Here is a 20,767-nt window from a genome sequence, read left to right as displayed (position 1 = left end):
TATATATATATATATATATATATATATATATATATATATATATATATATATATATATAGTGAGTTAATTCTGAGCTTCTGTGTTTTATGCTGGATGATAAATGCTTTGCCACAAAAAAAATTATTAATTCCATCCACCAATCCCAAAACCAAAAGGAATATTTGAGAGATTGTATAACTGTCCAACATATATGATCTATACTGTACCGTTGAGTGGAAGTTTGGAATACAGTGTCATGTTTAAGTTTGGAATGTCAGTGTCATGGTGGGTTTTAAATTCAGTTGTTAAGATGAAACCAATGTTTTGTGGACCAAGCAATGATTTTATAAAACTGTTTAAATTGAAATTATTTGTAATTTAACAACTCATATAAAATTTGTGCTCCATTACATGATAGATGTATCCATGTTATGTGATGCAAAGTTTAGATGCAAGTTTGTACATTGTTAAATATGGTGTCCTTCTCTGAACTCCAGGTACTGTGTGGAACACGCAGGGATAAGCAGAGTGCTGTAATACTGTTATATAAAGGTGCTGAGGAGGATCCACAGAGCGAGTGATACAGGCCTGCAGAAATATGAACAGCCCCCATCCTACACAGAAGTAGTGCAGCACGTCACAATCTGTGCACGAGGGAATCTGCAGTATCTAGAACTACATGCCTGTTATCCATGTGCCAGAGGAGAATGTTACAGATACTCATTTAATCATTCTTATAATTAGACATCATTGGATCTTTGTCTGGCATGTGTCCTAACTTGTAAACAGTTCAGATAAAGATCGAGCTCATGTTGCTCTTATAGACAATGCAAAAGATTGATTTTTGTTTTGCGTGTGGGCTGCTTAATGCATTTGTGAAGCTCTTACGAGGCAAAAAGCCCCTGTGGACATTTCAGGAGTTGTGGAAGATGAGTAGATAAAACATTTGTTGAACAAGTCCTGCAGGTTAACTTGTGAGAGTTAATAATTTATAGGCAGCCCACTGATCCCTGTGAAATGCTGCAGAAGGGAGATGGATTAAGGGTTGTCTGTCAGGGTAACATGTCCGACAAGCCTGTGTGTGTTCGTGACTTTGAGCACCATGCTAAGAAAGTCTTACCTAAAGCAGTGTTTGACTATTATTTCTCTGGAGCAGATGAACAGGAGTCCTTAGCTGATAATGTAGCAGCTTTCTCAAGGTATGTAATACTATGGAATTTTTGCTGTAGGACAGAGAGTAAATCAGTTTTCCCATTTGCTTTAGAAAGGGCCTTAAAATCAAAATCTGAATGAGTTCAGGTCAAATGACAGATTCAGGTAGTGGGACTTAAACTGTTAAACTGTTCAATGTCTTTGTGATAATGCAAACATTTATATCTAGAAATGTTTCCAAAATCTGAATATACATACATTTTGATACAAGAAAGCTTACTAAAATAATCTGGGTTAGCTATTTCATGTCTTCCAGTATTAAATGATGGGAGATCTTGTTTAACTGGAAGGATATCCACTGGTCCAATCCTTACACTTATAATTACAGACCTTTCATGCTCACTTCAGTGTAGTTACTGAATAATTCTCAGCAGTTACTGATTAATGTGCCTTAAGATTAATAAATAAGCCTGGAGTTTAAGAGAATACTTATACCTTGACTCATTCAAATGAACCATGTCTAAGGAATACAACATGCATCAATAAATCAACTTAGAAAACCCCTGATGTGTTAAAAAGGTTTGATGACTCAGCTTAGTGCATTCAGCTAATTGAGATCTGCTATGAAATGGTAAACACGCACTATTGTGGTTTGCTTGTGTGTCCTTGTGGGTTATAATTTTGCAAATGGATAAGATATCCAGCTTTTGTGTATGTACACAATGCACACACATACTAATGTAGATACCACATTTCCAATTGAACTGTCACATTCAGAGGTTTTGAAATTGAAAAACAGTACTTTTGAGAGCACCGTGGTTTATCTTCACGTACATGCTCCTTTTATACTGGTACTGCTGAGACCTGCTGAGTGACATGGAAAGGTTCCGTGATGGGTGTGAGACCTAAAATGTTCTTCTGAATGGTGAATTATCAAGCCTGTAATACAGGTATGTGGGAGATTGCTTTTCATAGAGAAAGTTCATAGCATGAGCCTTTCCATTATAGTAAAGATCGGTCCTTGATCATTTAAAACCGGGAATACGCGTTTAACCATTTCGTGCTTTAAGCCACCGTTTTGGGCTTCCGGATACCTCTGTTTGAATGCTTAGATTCTGAGCAAAGAATGACTGTTGTTGCCTCTCTCAGCCTTGACCAGTCTGCCCTGCTGTGTGGGTGGTCAGACATCCTTCAGACGCCGCGTGAGGTGAGCAACGTGCCCTGCAGCAGCATCAGCCAAAGCAAAGTCCGCCATCACCCAGATAAACAATGCTCCTGTGTTATTTATGGAGTAATCAAGAGCCACCTATGAGTCCAGACAGTCATTATAGAATGTTAAAGGACCTGCAGTTGGTCAGCCCAAGAAAGATGTGTCTGACTACATCTGCCATTAATGGAGGCAGGCAACAATTAAAAGGCCGACACTAGTCGTTTGTGCCTCGTATTAATGCGTCTGTATGGAACAAAAGCCACAGAATTGAACCCACTTCAAGGCATGCGGCACGTATATTAAGCCTATAATATGTTACATTGAAATCATATGAAAAGAAGGAATAACCTTATGGTGGAGTCTATTTGTGGCAGATAAACTAAACTTTTGAAATGTTGGGGGAGCTGAGGTAATTGGGAAAACAGACCAAATCAGCCGGCTATCCAAAGCCAGCCTCTTGTACTAGCCCAGTTTAAAGTCCAGGTTAAATTTCATCTTGACAGATGTGACTATGTGACTAAATGTATGCTAGTATGTGACTAAATGACTAAAAAGAGAGTAAAAAAACAAACAAACATGTATACAGCCTACATGCCAAAACCTGAAACAGGCTTTAACATTTTCTAATACACACTTTCAAATGTCTTTTTGGATGTTTAGATTCCGAGCAAAGTATTTATGTTCATGCCTCTCTTATCCTTGAGCAGTCTGCCCTGCTGTGTTTTAGAATTTTTGAATATCTACATTGATACTCACTGTAAAAATGTTGTAAATGAAAAGACAGTTTTCAACAGTATAATACAATTTTACCTAAAAAGTTCTTTAATGTAAAACTCATTGTAAATTAAAAGCCAGTTTAACCTTCCTCTAGTGCTTGTAGGTTTTTGAATGCATAAAAGTACTACATAAATTTGTTTACTGCATCAATACTTTTTAACCTGTCAGGAACTTCTATTTAAACAAAACTTTAAAAAAAAACAAAAACAAAAAAAAAAAAAACCATTTTGACTAAATGTTAAAATGCTCTTGTTAAAATTATGGGCTCTCTGTTGTTAGAGTCAGTTTTGACCCAGGTACAATTAAAAAACATTGCCAAATTGCCAATTGCCAAAACTGAAATCATTAACACACTATATACCAACAGCCCACAGCACCTCTTCCTCCGACCATTTGATCTTCCATCTTTGCCTTTTTCACAAAACAAGATAAGGCCGACATTTCCAGACATGTAAGACCCAATCAGTTTAGAGTTGTGCATGTTGTCAATAGAACCGCCCAGAGAGCCTCAACAAACACATTAAAACCAATACTTTCATGGATCAGGACGCCCAACAATGTAACCAAGAGGTAAGAAACAAAATGGATGATAAATAATTTGTACCTATAGCCATATCTAATGGCTGATCTGAGTAATGGGTTAAAACTGACCCGTTAAAATGAGAGCTAACACAAGAGGAAGGTTAACTAGCACATTCCTAATATCATTACAAGCAACAAACACATATTTCATGTAAAGCTAATGCATCATGTTCACATTATTTGGAGCTGCAGTAAATTCCACCATCTATGATTGTATTGGGAGTTTTTTTATTCATTATTTTCTGATTAGCATATTTGACAACTAGCCATTGAACACTGGCACAATGGGATGTCATCATATTCATTGTTTTCCTCTATGGTATCTGCCTTCCATTCCAATGCAACATTACATAAGTGTGCTTTACATTATGCATATTTTTTATTCATTAGCTAAAATCTCTGTCATTTGTGATGTCTTGGTTTTGCAATATTTGGTTTGAATTGGCAAATCTTGGATGAACTTGGATTAATTTAGATGAGACCCACAGACTGAAGTTTTAAAGTTATTTATCGAATCTTCAACAGTGACATTATTTTACAGCGTAGATTTAAAAGGTTTGTAAAATTACCCTGTGAATGGAAATCAAAATCTTTATATGGGGAATTTGAGTGGGCTAGCAGTGCAAAAGCAAACCAGCATAGTGCAAAGTTTCATGGCTTTGCACTGTGGAAGAAACCCTCAAATTAATCATTAGAGTTTGGCTGCCTTATCATGTTTCTATAGCCCTGTGTTTTTGTATTTATTTTTATCTTGTCTCCTGTAGATGGCGCTTGCTACCACGTGTGCTGCGTAACGTGTCCAGAGTGGATCTGTCTGCCATGGTGCTGGGCCAACAACTCAGCATGCCTGTGTGTGTGGCAGCCACCGCCATGCAGAGGATGGCTCACCCTGATGGAGAAACGGCCACTGCGAGGGGTAATCTGGGCAGGGGTGTGGGACACCACAGTGGCCTTCTAATGCTAACACACAGGACCACTTGGTGTCGCTGCAGGTCTTTGTTAGCCACATTGCTGCAGAACGTGTCTATCCACACATGACTTCAGCACTGGGACATGTTATAGTGCTGGTGCGCATTATGGCATTTACAGCACTTTGTTTACACTGAAACACCATGTCATCTGCTAATCTTCACATTCAGTCTGTATTGTACTGAAAATTATATAATATAGTCCTTAAAGACATTAACCATTGGTAATATCTGTGCTAGTTGTGGGTTATGATGTTCAAGCACCATTTTGATGTGCTGAAAGCAAGTGAAATAAATAATCTCACCACCATCATGGTCATCAAACAATCTTTCCTTTAGTAGCTTCACAGCTAATTTATTTGAACTCAAATGAGTTCACATTGCTGTCCTCCTGCTGAAGGAGATTCTCTAAGAACTAAAATAAATTCGAGTTTTCAGGTTGCGTTTCCAGCACCACAAAACCCCACTCATGTTTTTTTTTCCCTGTCTCCTGCTTTTAGCTTGTCTATCCGCTGCCACAGGCATGATGCTCAGCTCTTGGGCCACCTCTACCATTGAGGAGGTAGCAGAGACGGCCCCAAATGGCGTGCGCTGGATGCAGCTCTACATTTACAAAGATCGGGCTCTGACTCACTCTCTGGTCAGGAGGGCTGAGGAGGCTGGGTATAAGGGTATCTTTGTCACTGTGGACACACCTTACCTTGGCAGGCGGCGTGATGACGTGCGCAACCGCTTCAGGCTGCCCTCTCATTTGAGGTAGGAGCCCGGGCAGCCACGCCTGGCACGCGAGTGTGCGCAAGAGCAGGGTATAGTCACCGCTGGCCAACATGCCATCACACTGCACACTGTGCCAGTCCTGCCAGTCCACATTCCCTCAGCGTCAGATTGGTTAAAGGAATTTTTGATTGGTGACACACAATTGCTTAATCTGCATCCTTGAGGGGAAAAAAAACACTATTCCTCTACTGCCACAAAACCCAAACACAAATTGTAATGGAGAGAACGTCATATAGGTCACCACCGCACAGTATCCGCAATGAATATGGAAAATGGTGTAAATATGTTTGCATATCACTTTTCATCAGTCATTTTTTATCAAAGTGACTGACTGCATGTGTGACAGCAGCACGTAAAAATGAAATTCCTGTGATTTTATTTTTATTCTTGTGTTTGAATTTGGCCTTGTGCAGACAGCCTGCTTACGTTTACAGGTTTGTTTTCTCCTGAAAACGACACCGTATTCACTCAAGAGCTTTATATATTTATGGAAGCAGAAATCTGGCTGCTGTACCAGGGAAACATTTCACCCATGTCATACTAAAGATTAGCAAGTCCCATGGGGACGGAGTAGTTACCTCTTCTTCATGCTTAAAAGAAACAAAAAACAACAAAAAAACAGCCTCATGAAAGCAAAGGCTGGTAGGTGATTTATTACAATCAGAAAGAGAAAATGAAATGAGGCTTCATGAGAACTTTACGAGAGCTCATGTATTTTTATGAGAGCTTTATGAGAGCTCGTGTATTTTTTTACATCTCCCTTTTCTTCACAACACAAATTTCTCAGGCGTCGCTGAAGGCCTTTGGCTCAAATGCACGATTCAAAGTGCAAAAGCATAACCCCCAGCCTACCTTACACATGCTGACCACAAGCAACCCACCCCAAACAAATTCCACTGTTACACTCTTTCTTCTCCAGGATGGCCAATTTCGAGTCCCCCGATTTAGCGTTCTCCTCAAAGGAGGGCTATGGTGAGGACAGCGGCCTGTCTGTGTATGTGTCTGAGGCCATAGATCCCACACTGCAGTGGGAGGATGTCGCTTGGCTGAAGAGGATCACCTCCTTGCCCGTGGTGGTCAAAGGGGTTTTGCGAGGTGAGCTCTCCAGCTGGGCGGAGTGATTAAAGCGGTTGCCCATGGGTGTGCTGTGGGGAGCTCAGCAGTCTGTGGCCTTTGGTCTCCATTATGTGGCCACATGCCTGGAGTGCAACCACTGTTATCCTCTAAAAGGGACCATTTGCATAATCCAATCAAAACATAAATGATATGTGATCTGCATATCAGCAAAGAGGGTGTTAATTAATGACATGTTCTACATTTTATCTCATGATATGGAGGACATATGGTGAAATATGCAGCCACTTTTGCATAGTTGCCTCCACATGGCTGAGAGAGCAGACTGCTGTTATCATTCTCAATGACAGACTTTTATCTTTCAACTCTTGCTGGATCTGGAATTGGCATTGTTTTGAAATGGAGTTTAAGCATTAGGAAATAGGAAAGCAAAGATATTTTGTGCATAGGAAACAGGAGGGGTTCTGTGGTACAAATGTAGAATTACAAACAAATGCTGAAGGTCAAACTAGTGAGATTATATATAAGATTAAATATATAAAACACACACACACACACACACACAAACCAAACACATAAGTATGCAAGGTTTCCAGAGAATCTGGAAATTTTGGACAGAGGACCTTCATCAGCTGTGCAAGCAAGTGTTTCCACACGTGCTTGCACAGCTGACGAAGAACAGCGTCTCTGTCCAAAATCTAAATGTTCAGTTCCTCTGGAAAGCTTGTGAACTTCACTACATTCTATCTATATGTACATACAGTGCTGCTTGAATGTTTGAACCACCCAAATATGGTCATTGTTTTCTAAAAATATTTTAATTATCTTATGAAATGAACATACAAACCTCATTTTGCAAAGCAGACCTTCCAAATAAGAGGGACACACAGAAAATACATTTTCATTATTTATTCAACAAAAGTAATGTGTCTGTCTTCTAAAAATCTGCTAAGAGCAAAAGTATGTGGACTCTTAGTTAGTAGTTTGTGGCACCTCCTTTTTTCAGCCATTACTTCAACCAAACATCTTCTGTAACCACAAAACGAGTGTCTTGCATCTGCTTTTGGGGATTTTTTGCCTACTCCTCGCAAAACTCCTCCAGTTGAGGGAGGTTGGAGGGACATCTGGCATGTACCGCCCGCCTCAGATTTTGCCACAGCATTTCTATGGAATTGAGGTCCGGACTTTAACTGGGCCAATCCAGAGTGCAAATCTTCTTTCTCTTAAGCCATTTCTTGGTAGTGTTGCTGGAATGCTTTGGGTTGTTGTCTTGTTGCATAATCCATTTTTGTCCCAGCTTCAACTCCCTGATGGCAGGAGATTCTGGTCAAGAATTTGTTGATAGGTCTGGGAATTGATGGTTCCCTGAATAATATGGCGTTGCACAGTCCAGAGGCAGAAAAGCAGGCCCAGACCTTCACATTTCCACCACCATGCTTCACTGTTGTGAGCACGTTCTTCTCTTTATAGAGTGTTGACATTTCTCCAAGCATGTACCTGTAACTGTGGCCAAATAATTTAATTTTGGATTCATCTGTTCAGAGAATGGACTTCCAGAAAGCCTCTGCAGGGTATCTGCACATTTTTAAATCTCAAATTCAATGACTTTTAAGACCTTTTTAATACCTCTCACAAGAAAAAATAATACTATTATTGGGGATGCAGGCGTGTTCCACATCGTTGACGGGGGAGGGGTGGCGAACGAGAATTGTTGACCGGGGGGGAGGTGGGGGGGGGGGGGATTGGGGGGGGATTGGGGATGCGGTTGGCGAACAAAAATTGTTGACGTTGTTGAGGCCGTATACTCCAGCGCTAGGACCCTGGAGTGGTTATTTTCGGCATGGTCCTAGCGCTAGATTCGCCAGAACAACTGAACAACACACACTTATAATAATTTAATGCCTCCCCTCATAAAATTCCAGACATTTGAAGACATTTTTAGGCCTTGAATATGAAAAACTAAATTTAAGACATTTTAAGACTATTTAAGGACCCCCGGGTACCCTGCTCTGGATTGTCCAAGTGCCCTCTGGCAAAGTTTTAAGGGGCAACTTTGTTCTTTCTTGAGAGCAGAGGCTTCCTTCTAGCAACTCTCCCATGAATGCCATTGATATCTATTCTTTTTTTGCTTGATTGTATACACATGTATTTATCTCAGATGTTCTCAGAGAGGTCTGCATGTCTGTGATGGCATTTACCTGAATTGCTGTTTTTTGTGGTTCTTGGTGTACGTTTTGATGGATGTCCACTTCTGGGCAGAGTTGTGTTGGTGCTAATTGCCCTCCATTTGTTCCTGATGTCCTCAAACGTCTCCTTTCCTCTCGACACTGTTGATATATGTGCTTATGCCTTGGCACCACAGTGGTTTGGTCGGTTTTCTCTCCCTTTTAATCAGTGAGGCTTAATTTTTTTCCCAAGGACATCTCATTTGATTGGTCAGCTTAATTGATTACTTGGGCATTCACGTGTTTCACCTGAGTCTTTTACCTAATTGAATTTACCAATGCAGCTGTGGTTCATTTACTTTCCTACATGCTCTAATTCCATGTTTCTTGTAGTCTGCATGCCCTGTTTTCCCTCAAAACAAGTAAATGGAACTGTTGAACTTAAACCTGACATACAGAACCTGAAAAATCTAAACTACTCAAGTTCACAAACCTTCAAGCAGCATACAGTGTGTAATATCTATCTATCTATATATATATATATATATATATATATATATATATATATACAGGGCCGGAGTGGGAGCTTTTTCAGCACCGGGAAGTTTCATGCCCAAATCCGGCCCAAAATTATTTTTCCCTCCCAGTTAGCCCAAACTAGAGATTGACATGAGCTGGCCCATCGGGAATCCTCCCGAATCTCCCGATTAGCAACTCTGGCTCTGTATATATATATATATATATATATATATATATATATATATATATATATATATATATATATATATATATATATATATAATTATTTTTTGGTTTTTTTAGGGGTGTCATGATTCTCTAAATTCTGTATTCGATTGTATTTCCGATTTTAGGGTCACGATTCGATTCGATTCTCGATTTACAGCAGAGGCCTATGCCAGTTTTAGATTAGTCTATGGTCAGTCATTGGTTTGAATAATCAAATTTACAATATCTTATTTCAAAAGGTGGGTTTGATATAAGCAATGCATTACAAGTGATCTGTAATACACTACATTAGGCACTAATGGTTAAATTTAAATAAATTAAGATAAATGTAACAATCTTGTTCTCAGTGGAAAACAACAAAAACAAACAAATAATAATAACAAAAATGAGAGGTCACAGAGGGTACATGCTATCTAGTGGCTTTTATCTAGTGGTAGCAGCAATGTGCACTATTAAAACAGCAATGTGCAACATTAAATAAATAATAAAAAAATACAGGAACATGTCATGTACAAAATAATCGAACACATAGAGCCTTAACAAACTAAACTCTATCCTACAAAATTTATTAAAAAACTATTTCTTTAGTGTCTTCATACATGGAGGGCAACACTTTAGTTGTAAGATTATACTTTCGCGAGTGACCGTAGCGCGCGACTCCGCACACTTTGCAGTGTTCTCCGAAACAACATGTGGTAGTATAAACACCCCTCAAAAACAGGGGAAGGAACATTTAACTGACGAATTTTTATGTTGCATTGTGTTCCAGCTTTGAAAATGCTTGAAATTGTAACTACTTCGTTTCACAATAAATAGCTGTCTGACTGAACAATTCTCTTGTATTACGTTAACAAATACGAGCCTCTTGTAATTCCAGGACGAAACATGAGAGAACGTGAAGACGTTAAGATTGGGCATTTTGAAAATAAACAACCATTAAGTAAAGTGATGAAAAAGCTAATTATTTCGAATCATTACGAGTATATGTATAAATATTTAACTTAATTGGGTTTAATGTGCTGGGAATTATTGAAATGGACCTTTAAAGTGACGTACAAGCGCTTAAATTCCACCTTATAAAGGTGTATGAGCCCAGCAAACATGACTTGGTTCATTGCGCGGCGCACGCAAAGTTACAAAATTCGAGACGTGCATGACTTCGCGAATAGCCAGCGTGCGAGACCCTCGCGCATGGGCGGAGCCACCGCGATTACGTCATTTTGGGCGCGCAGACCCTCGTGTCGCTCTCAACGCGTCAAGTATAAACCAGGCTTTACTTTGCGTAGTGTGGGTACTTGCGTAGCTTAGAGGGAGGGATCGTCGATCTTCTTTTTGACTTCGAGGCTCGAGATTGTAACATAATTTCAAATACATAATAATAACATAATATCAAAATTGTGACACCCCAAATATATATATTAGTGGTGGGACATTAACGCGTTAATTTCAATTAATTAATTACAGGGAAATTAACGAACTAAAAAAATTAACACATTTTAACGCATTTAAGGCATTAGACACTTTTGCACCGTGGAATGTTTCTCAGTGCACGAGTTCCAGACATACAGATTATATGGACGCACAATAAGATGAGCATGATGGAGATGACTGAAGAGGCTACGCTGGTGGATGGGAAATTTAAATATAAGAAACTTCCAGATGGAAGTACAAACAAAAATAGTGTTATTTGCACTTTATGTAGGAAGGAGTTTGCTTATCACAGGAGCACTTCCACCCTTCGTTACCACCTCAACGCAAAACATGTTGGAGCTAACGCGCAGGTCAGTAATGATAACTTAGCTGCTAAATGTATTCCTAGTATGAGCAAACAGTGTCGCCAGTCAACACTCGACCACGTCGGGGTTCAAATTAAGAAACAAATTGTCAAAGTCCACGTCACACAAATTGACCAATTCACTGGCGAGATGGATTGCTGTGGACTGTAGACTGCTCTCTGTGGTCGGAGGCTTAAGTAAGACGAGGCAAGTTTAAACGCCTCCGCCGTTCGCGGAGGTGAGCGGAGTCGCGCTACGGTCACTCGCGAAAGTATAATCCAGGCTTTACAAGAAGTGCTGCAAATTGCGTCAACTGATGCAAGTTACGAACTGGCGTCTAGAAAGACAATGTCGAAGAAAATCCAGCAGTAAAACGGGTTATTGTGAAGAGCACCATGAATGTGTCTCTGACTGGGGATCACTCTGTTATCACCTCTGTTAGCAACAAGAATTATCTTGGTGTGACAGCTCATATTATAGATGATGAATGGAAGATCCAGTCATTTGCTTTGAGCATGCAGAAGACCACTTCTCGCGCCATTTTGTGCTTTCAGTTTGTGGTACTGGGTATGGCGGCAGGCTTTATGAGTGCATTATGAGAGAGGCAGCAAGAAATGTGGTCGCAGCAATCCTCAGTACGGAGGAGATGATAAACACCCTGACCAGTACAAGAGCTATGGTGGCATACTGCTTACAAGCAGAATAAATAGACCATTTCTCCATAGTACTGCTGGCTAGCATGCTATCAGCGGTGATTAGCTTGATTCTGCGGTTTTGCAGGGTTGCCACACACGCCATAAATCTGATTTCTCACGTTGAAAAATCTAGTTTATTTATCTCTGATCTACATCTATGACTCAGTGAGTTGCTAGTTCGCTCTGGCGCCAACCACTGGTGATCGATCGATTTAAGCCTGGTTTATACTTGACGCGTCGCGAGCATCACGAGGGTCCGCGGCGAAAATGACGTAATCGCAGTGGCTCCGTCTGTGCGCGAGGGCCTCACGCGTTGTCGATTCGCGAGGTCGTGCACCTCTCGAATTTTGTAACTTCGTGCACGCCGCGCCTCAGCGCAATGAACAAAGTCATGTTTGCAGGGTTCATACACTTGTACGTCACTTTAAAGGTCCATTTCAATATTTCCCAGCACGTTAAACTTAATTAAGTTAAATATTTATACATATACTCGAAATGATTCGAAATAATTTGCTTTTACCACATTATTTAATGGTTGTTTATTTTCAAAACGCCCAATCTTAATGTCTTCACGTTCTCTCATGTTTCGTCCTGGAATTACAAGAGGCTCATATTTGTTAATGTAATACAAGAGAACTGTTCAGTCAGACAGATATTTGTTGTGAAACGAAGTAGTTACAATTTCCTATAATACCTGGTACCACAAACTGAAAGCACAAAACGGCGCGAGTGCGTCGAAGACGTCAGGTTTCATTCCATATATTCAGGTTTTCATTCCATATATTCAGGTTTTTATTCCATATATTCAGACTTTCATTCCATATATTCAGACTTTCATTCCATATATTCATGTTTTCATTCAATATATTCAGACTTTCATTCCATATATTCAGACTTTCATTCCATATATTCAGACTTTCATGTGGTGACTTTCCACTGTGGAGTATTACGGAGCGAGGAAATTTCATGTCTGGATATGTTGCACAGGTGGCATCCTATCACAGTTCCACACTGGAATTCACTGAGCTCCTGACAGCGACCCATTCTTTCACAAATGTTTTCAAAACATTTTATACACCTGTGGCCATGGAAGGGATTGGAACACCTCATTCTGATCATTTGGATGGGAGAGTGTATACTTTTGGCATATATATAATAATAATAATTATTATATGACATTTTTTGTTTTGTTGTTTATTTACTTCCATAACTGCCATATCAAGTGATAGAGGAAGAGCATGTTTATATTGAATCTCTGATGCAGGGGAAGATGCCAAGGAAGCTCTGAAATATGGCGCTGATGGGATACTTGTGTCAAACCATGGAGCAAGACAGCTTGACTGTGTTCCAGCCACCGTAAGTGTCTGGCAACAAAGCAAGGCAATATTTATTCTCCAGACCACATGTAATCTCTTTGGCAATCTACTGTGGCCTCAAAATTACATCTCACCGACTTTGAAATGCACTTGCTGGTTTGCAAAGAGGTGACCCTGGGTAGAGACTAAAAGCTTTGATTTAGTTTGCACTTTAATACAGCACTGCACTATATTTACATTAAAATGCTTTAGCTGTACAAAAATGTTTTAACTTCCAAAACTTTAAAAACTAAATGTGTATACAAGTAAATTTGAAAAATACAAAGCATGTAAGAACAACTCAAAGGAGCCAAAACCAAAAAATAGCATGGTTAAATACATTTGACTCTGTTCATGATCAGATTGATGTCCTGCCTGAGATTGTGGATGCAGTGAAGGGCAGGGTGGAGATTTACCTGGACGGGGGCATACGGAGAGGAACAGATGTGCTAAAGGCCCTGGCTCTGGGGGCGAGGGCTGTGTTTGTGGGGAGACCTGTCCTGTGGGGCCTGGCATGTGAGGTGAGATATACAATAGTGTGTTGTTTTATATTAGAGCTTAACCACACCGAATGCACCTAGTTAGAATATCATAGTGAAAATAAAGCTGTTGTCTGGGCCCACTGATTTGTATCAGTGAAGATCTCCTGTTGTTAGGGGGAGAAAGGTGTCACTGATGTGCTCCAGCTTCTGCGAGAGGAACTTCAGCTTGCGTTAGCTCTTACAGGTAGGACTTGTTTCCTGTTCTTATGCATATTCGTCCAGAAATAGTCAAACGAACACTGTAAAAACTAAAATGGCTGGTTTTTACTTACGTATAGCCATTTATGTGTTTGACTGTAAGCTTTTTTGTGCTGTACTTCAAAAGGATGTCGTTCACTGAAGGAAGTGGATAGGACCCTGGTGAGAAGATTTGACAACATCTCAAAGATCTGATGGTTTGGACAACGTTAGAATTGAAATAAAAACTCTGGGTTTCACTTAAAATATTGTCCAAATTAAAATGTTGCCAAAAAGTTATTAGAGCTAGCTGAAACAATTTAAGCATATACCATTTGATTCCACTGATAATATAATAACAGCTAATCCATTAGATGGTATATGTAACAATGATGAATTGGAAATATATTCTATCAGATTATTAGGCATGTTCTATTTTCACATTCAATTCCATTACAATAAGAACAGGAATACTTCATTCATACGGTCTTCATTACATGTCTCAGTAAATGTGTCAGCTTGCAGCCATTGTTTGGTTTGTGATTTGTTTTGGGTTGGGTTTTTTTTTTACAGTAACACAGGAAAATAATATCACTCACTATTTCCACGGCAGAGACGTTGCTTGTGAATGAACCCATTATATGCTTGGAATAATGGTGCAGGGAAAAAAGCTTTGTCAGGACTGTTCATTAGCACCTGGAACTTTGTTTGAACCTCTTCCTTGTGCAGGGGTCTGCAAGGGGAGTATCTCCCCAACCCTCAAAACCAAATAAAACAGGGGTTTTCCACCTTATTCACAGGCTGTGGAAGAAACAAAAATATTTGTTCTACAGCTGACAATTTTAAGATGACAAGGTTTTTTTTAAAGATATAATGTGAATGTGACCTGCATTGAGCTTTACTGCTATTGTAGTCTTACTGCAACCTTAGCTTTACTTACTGCTCTTAAGGGCATGGTTGGAGCAGGTTATGTTTGTGGAGGTCTATTGCTTTTATCTTCAGGAAAGATCTTTGGGTTGGTAGTTCAGCTGAGAAAAGGCTAGACCTTCACCAGTCCTGGCAACTAAGTGCAACAACTATCTCCGTTTACCCCAACCAATGCACGAAGAAGAGGAACAGTTTCTCCAAGGACTAGCATTTTGGGAACCACTCAAAAGCCTTCCTTATTCAACAAAAACACACAGAAACATACCGCTGTTGTTCTAATTTGTCTGAGTTTTGCAAAATAGCACAGAGACCACACTAGCTGTAAAGTGTGTAGAGGTTTTGCTTAACAAGACAATATGTCCTGGCCAGAGGGAGGACAGCCTCCCCAACACACAAGCTGAGAAGAAGCAGACTAAAGACAGATAGGACAATCCCAGAGAGAGGAGAGCAATGTCAGCTTTGTTTACTGTCATTGTCAGTGAGAGGGCACTTAGTGCATCTGAATTTAATTCTGAAGTAATAGAGAGGGAAAAGCAGTTGAGTTAAAACATGCATTTTACTGTGTGTGTATTTGTGCATGTGCATGTATGTGTATTTGTGCATGTATGCATGTGTATGTGTGTGGGTAATATCGTTGGTATCGTACAGTATGAATAGCTTTAAACTGCCCATAGTAAAGGGGACAGAGAGTACCTCCCTCAGCCTGTTGCTCAAAGTCTCACAGCCAGCCAGACAGCATCACTGGAGAGGATGCTTCTGTGGTCCACTGGAGTCACATCTTTATTATAGCATATATGATAGTCAAACATCAGATTTTGATTCATGAGCTTTCAAGTAGCTTTTCAAGCTGTTGGACAGCATCGGCACAATAGGTCTTCATTAGCTGTAGTCTTCAGGGCAGAGCCTCCAGGAGAGGGCAACGTTTCACTTCTTAGTTTTTTCAATGGGACAGCTCATTCTGGGTTACAGTGTCTAAACACCAAAACAAGTGTTCTGCAAAGGGAGGGGAAAACACCTGTACAATGTTCGTATTACTCACTTCTGGGGCTGTACAACTCGCAATCTTAAGGAAGGAAAAACCAACCTGTCTGAGTGAGTTTGTGTGACTCAACATCTACAGTATCAGGTCTCTCATTTATGAGCCTCGGGTTTTGTGGGAAACCAGTACACTCAACAGCGTTGGCATGGGTGATGCAGCAAAAAGTTAATGGCCTGGAAAACCGTATCACTGGGCAGCTAATTACCCCATCATCCTTTCCACAGTATTCAGCACCAGAATCTTAAGACTGCTAACTTGACTTGTGCATCACACTTGGATCAGGAACCTAAGAGTGCATTTCTTGCACCTGACGCAACAACAAGACAAGGAGGTGAGACAAACCAGATCTTTGCTAAAAGCAAAACGTATGTTTTAATAAACATAGAGGTGGTGGTGGTTGTGAGAGCTTCCCGTTTGGGTCGTGTCACTTTCTCTTAACATTTTCTCCTCACTTCACAAAATGTCTGCTCAAGCTCTTTGGTTTTGCAAATTTTCAAAATGACTATTTAACTTTTACCAGGTGAAGAAATATGATTATAGGAAAACCAATTTTTATCCAAAGGAAAAACACTCAATGTCTTTTTAACACTCAATGACAATTGCACTAAATTATCCGTTTATTTTTGTGCAGGGTCAGTGACAGTATGTGTGTTCAGATATGGACCTCACAGCTGCAGACAGTTAATAACAGCTCCATGTGCTACGCTATAGCAGTGGAAAAAAAAGGGGAGGAGGTAGGGCTAATTTGGTTTCAATGTGAACTAAATGTCTGAGAGAGAGAGCGAGAGAGAGAGAGAGAGAGAGAAAGAGAGAGAGAACATCTGTTGACATCAAAAATCGTGGAACCTTGGATTTTTTTTTCCCCTTCATTGTGGTATTTTACTACCACGTGTCCCTGTCCAACATCTGGGCCTGTTGTTTTATAAAACATTTCCCACAGATCTTTGTGTTGTGTTTGCCAATTCATGGACATTTAGAGTAAGATTAAATAAAAGACATGAAAGCAGGCAGATTCTATGTAGTCTTTCCCTCTGACACAAGTAGGTCTTTTAGAAATCCATCTAAAATCAATATGTGTATGTATGTGACCATGGCCAACACTATTTCTTCTAGGGATGGGATGTGGCCTGTGGTCAACAGATGTATGGCTTCGATTTGCATTCCTGTTTGTTTCCCATTTACTACCAGATGTGCAGATGTTCAAAAATATAAGTGTGTGTGTCTTGGGGTGTACATCTGTGTGTTTTGCAAATTCAATCTGCCTGTCATTAGGTTAGCATCTGCCCATAATACAGGTGGAATGCTTTCATGCAGCCCATAGTGCAGAAAAAATGACTTTATGAAAGATGTGTATTGTTGGAATTATAATGCCATAGAGCCATGATAAAGACCCTTAAAGTGACTGCTTTTAAAAAGAATTGAACACAATCCAATTAACTTGCATAGTTTAATTTGCAGTCAACTTTTATGTTATATGCTGCTATCAATCAACACTGGGAGATGAAATGTGGCTGGAATATTATCAATCCACTTAAATGTTTTCAGAAAACACACACACACACACACACACACACACAATTTTCCTGTCTCCCTCTATGCCTCCTTTATGGAGTGTCTCCCTCTGTGAGATAGCCAAACAGGCAGGCATTGACACTGATTTATAGTTTCACCCACTGATTGGAACACATAAAATGTTTCACTGGGCAAGTGAATTTAATAGGCCATTATCAAGTGATGTTAGTAAATGACTGTGGTCTGGATGAGCGTCAGCAGGATGTGATGCGGGGGGAAGATAAAGTTGCCACATGACTTTGTAGGAATGGTTCACTATGATCTGTAACTTAGACCAACACCTCAGCTCTAGTTTGGTAAAGGACTGTCACTTCATAGAAAACATGTATCCATGACAACAAACAGCACCAGGCATATACTTCAGGGAAAACCTGAGGTATTAAAGTGTGTAGACATTGGCTCTGGGCCACTGAGTATAAACAAGGTAAACCCAAAGGCAAAAAGAACCTATTAGAACATATTAACAAACTGCAGAAACAAACCCACCTCACGTAACTTTTATAAATAAAGCATGTTGGTAAAATTACCAATACATTCAGATATTCACAGACATTTTCCAAAGCAAGTGGTCACTTTTTCTATAGGTGGCAATGTTATTCTAAAATGAATCATCTTTATTCAATCAGATTTTTTTTTACATTTGAAATGTTACTTATACACTGAAGAAAGAAAGAAATGTAATTTGGCTTTTTCTTCTGTGTCATTCTTAATAGGTATTTGAAACAATTAAAACAAATTGTTGAGTTAAACTGAATTACTGTGCCTTATGCAAACAAAAGTTAACAGTGATTTGGTCTTGGTGAAAAGAATAGCTCTCAGAGACCCCCTCCCATCCGCAGTGACTCAGTGTTTGCCTCACTGTGTGTGTGTGTGTGTGTGTGTGTGTGTGTGTGTGTGTGTAGCGGACCTCTCTAATTGAAACTGCAGCTCCTGCACCTGCACGAGCACCATCAGACTGTAAGTGTGGCACGTCGTCAGCCCAGCAGAATGACGGGCCTTTCTTACGTAATCAAGCCATGCCTTTACAGTGCAGGTGTGCACATCTTACAGCGTACACAGCCCCAAACCAGCTGTCAAACAAACAGAGCCCAGTGCCAGACTCACTGGGGAACAGCCCCAGCCACGGGCGCTGGCTGCTTGAACACTGGCTTGGCTAAAGCTGCTTTTTCAGTCAACTTCTTTTCTTATATACTCCCCATGATGAGGGGCAAATCATTACTTTATGAAAGTGCTCGTGAAAATACACAGCAAACATCTGTAGAATAGAATAGACCTTACACAGGACCACAGAATGCTGCATGAAACTTGCCGATCTGAGTCAAGCACCACTGGCATGTTATACACACGCACGCACGCACACACACACACACACACAAGCAGAATCAATTGGAAAAGTAATGGGTCCACCACAATCATTTAGTTGGGACAAAAAAAGAACATCATGTGCAAAGCAAAGCCAGTGAACACAAAGGTAGAGTGCTGCTCGCGACTGGACTGCAGCATTGAACTGCTACTGGCTTTCATTTCCATTTAACAAATTCCTCAATAATGAATCCCATCTGCACTAATAAAGGACTTTCAGAATTGTTCTCTGTGTCTTGGCCGCTGGCTTTAATGGTATGCTCTGTGTGGTTTATTAACAGTTCATGCTCTTTAAAGAGAAGAAACATTTGACATCCATTACTGCCGAACTCATTTCCGCTTTATTGTATTTTTGTGTGCATGGTAGCAAACCATGTCAAACGGTGTAACAATGCAAAGCCAGGCAACATATGCAACAGTGACTTGATGGTCAATTAGGTAAGCCATCTACAATCTGTAATTACCTTTTTATATGCTAGCATAGTAGATATCAGCTAAAATCATGCTACGGGACCTTTCAGAGAACTATTACAGCATATACATTTTTAAGTCCTGTACTGCTTACAAAAGATGTTACATAATAATCGCACAATACAGGAAATAAGCTGTAAACAATACTACAGTGTGTCTAAATATTTGCTAACACATCAAATATACAAAAGAGATTAAATATTAATAAATTCAGTGCTGAATTCATTTCAGGGAATCAGAGATCATATAGAACCAAAAAAAAGTGGTCCTACAAACTGAAAAATTAAGAGATTGTATTGGCAGACTGACACACCAAACATGGGCAAAAAAGAAAGAAACCATATAATAAACATTTCGACAGGTGTAGTCTTTATATACTTGGCCCTCTGCTTTCCATTTTCAACTGAATATGTTGAGTCCTTAAAGATAACTGGGCAAGACAGTCCAATCAGAGAATGAGAGTGTGACTTTTAGACTTCAGCCTCCATATGAGAAATATTATAGCGGTTTCACTGGGATAACTTGGAAAAATGTTATTGTGCAAGTTTTTTTCTTTCACAGATGTTTTTACTAAAATTCATTAGGGGAAACAACTGACAAAAACAAGACCCAATATTACTCAGATAAAGTGAATCAAAATGGAGAATCTGGTTTGAGAGACTAGAACAATCTTGATTTAATCTCTTTCAAGTATAATTATGTTTTGCCATTGGAACAACCATTTAAAATAGCCTAGAGTAGCTAACAATATCACTAATGTAACACTGTGCAGGATGCCGAGCGGAGAGCATCTTAACATATAACTTTTATTAATGACACTACGGCAAACGAGACGAACGTAGAGGACCAAAGTCAGACAATGAGGACAACACGCACACTTAGATACATTGACATTAATGAGACACTAGTGAAACACATAACGATAACGAGACAGGTGATACAAATGACACAGATGAACACACACACCCTAAGAAACACACAAATACACGAACATATACACGAACATCAACAAGCCCAAGGGAGAAGTTAGGGGCAGACCGTGACAGTTATACAATAACTTAATTGATTTAAAATAATTTATATGTCCTTTTATAATTTATTAGAGAGGAAAACTATGGAAATGCTATTATTAAAAACAAACGATGCAGGCTATTTTGTCATGTCTACACTATCTGTATAGAAGTTATACTGTTGTAGACTTGAAAATCAAACAAAACACAGAAAAACCCCAGAATATATTATTAACTAACATGTTAATCAGATGTGCATAGGTCCAGTAAACTCGTTAAAAAACAAAAAACAAAAAAAATGTTAACCATTAGGACCTGGGTATAGAATGGCAAGTATTTAGTTTTGCCCTCACAAAATGAAACTCAGGGTGTTGTTTCAGGATAACATCTGTGTACTATATTTCATAATTC

General features: G+C 39.6%; 1 protein-coding gene across 5 annotated transcripts; it reads left to right on the top strand.

The window, feature by feature from the left end:
- Nucleotides 1-95: 95 nt before the first annotated feature.
- Nucleotides 96-16,947, top strand: hao1 (hydroxyacid oxidase (glycolate oxidase) 1). 5 transcript variants are annotated; one of them, XR_013121894.1, is made up of 10 exons: nt 96-1,178; nt 4,465-4,616; nt 5,169-5,424; nt 6,365-6,540; nt 13,166-13,257; nt 13,619-13,777; nt 13,913-13,982; nt 14,124-14,158; nt 16,166-16,272; nt 16,573-16,947. XR_013121894.1 is itself a non-coding variant. In XM_076978666.1 (9 exons), exons 1-9 carry the CDS (start codon nt 997-999, stop codon nt 16,184-16,186), a joined length of 1,143 nt encoding a protein of 380 aa, XP_076834781.1. In that variant the 5' UTR covers nt 96-996; the 3' UTR covers nt 16,187-16,947. The 5 variants fall into 5 exon arrangements, 4 of the variants coding, with proteins under 4 accessions (XP_076834781.1, XP_076834780.1, XP_076834782.1 ...); XM_076978666.1 differs by having other exon boundaries at nt 16,166-16,947; XM_076978667.1 differs by lacking the exons at nt 16,166-16,272; nt 16,573-16,947 and adding an exon at nt 2,281-2,338 and having other exon boundaries at nt 1,040-2,081; nt 14,124-16,155.
- Nucleotides 16,948-20,767: the final 3,820 nt, after the last annotated feature.

The sequence above is a fragment of the Brachyhypopomus gauderio genome, chromosome 17 (genome assembly GCF_052324685.1).
Source record: "Brachyhypopomus gauderio isolate BG-103 chromosome 17, BGAUD_0.2, whole genome shotgun sequence".
Classification (NCBI taxonomy): Eukaryota; Metazoa; Chordata; class Actinopteri; order Gymnotiformes; family Hypopomidae; genus Brachyhypopomus; species Brachyhypopomus gauderio.
Note: the sequence above shows the minus strand (reverse complement) of the source record. Positions and strands in the feature narration are given on the sequence as shown.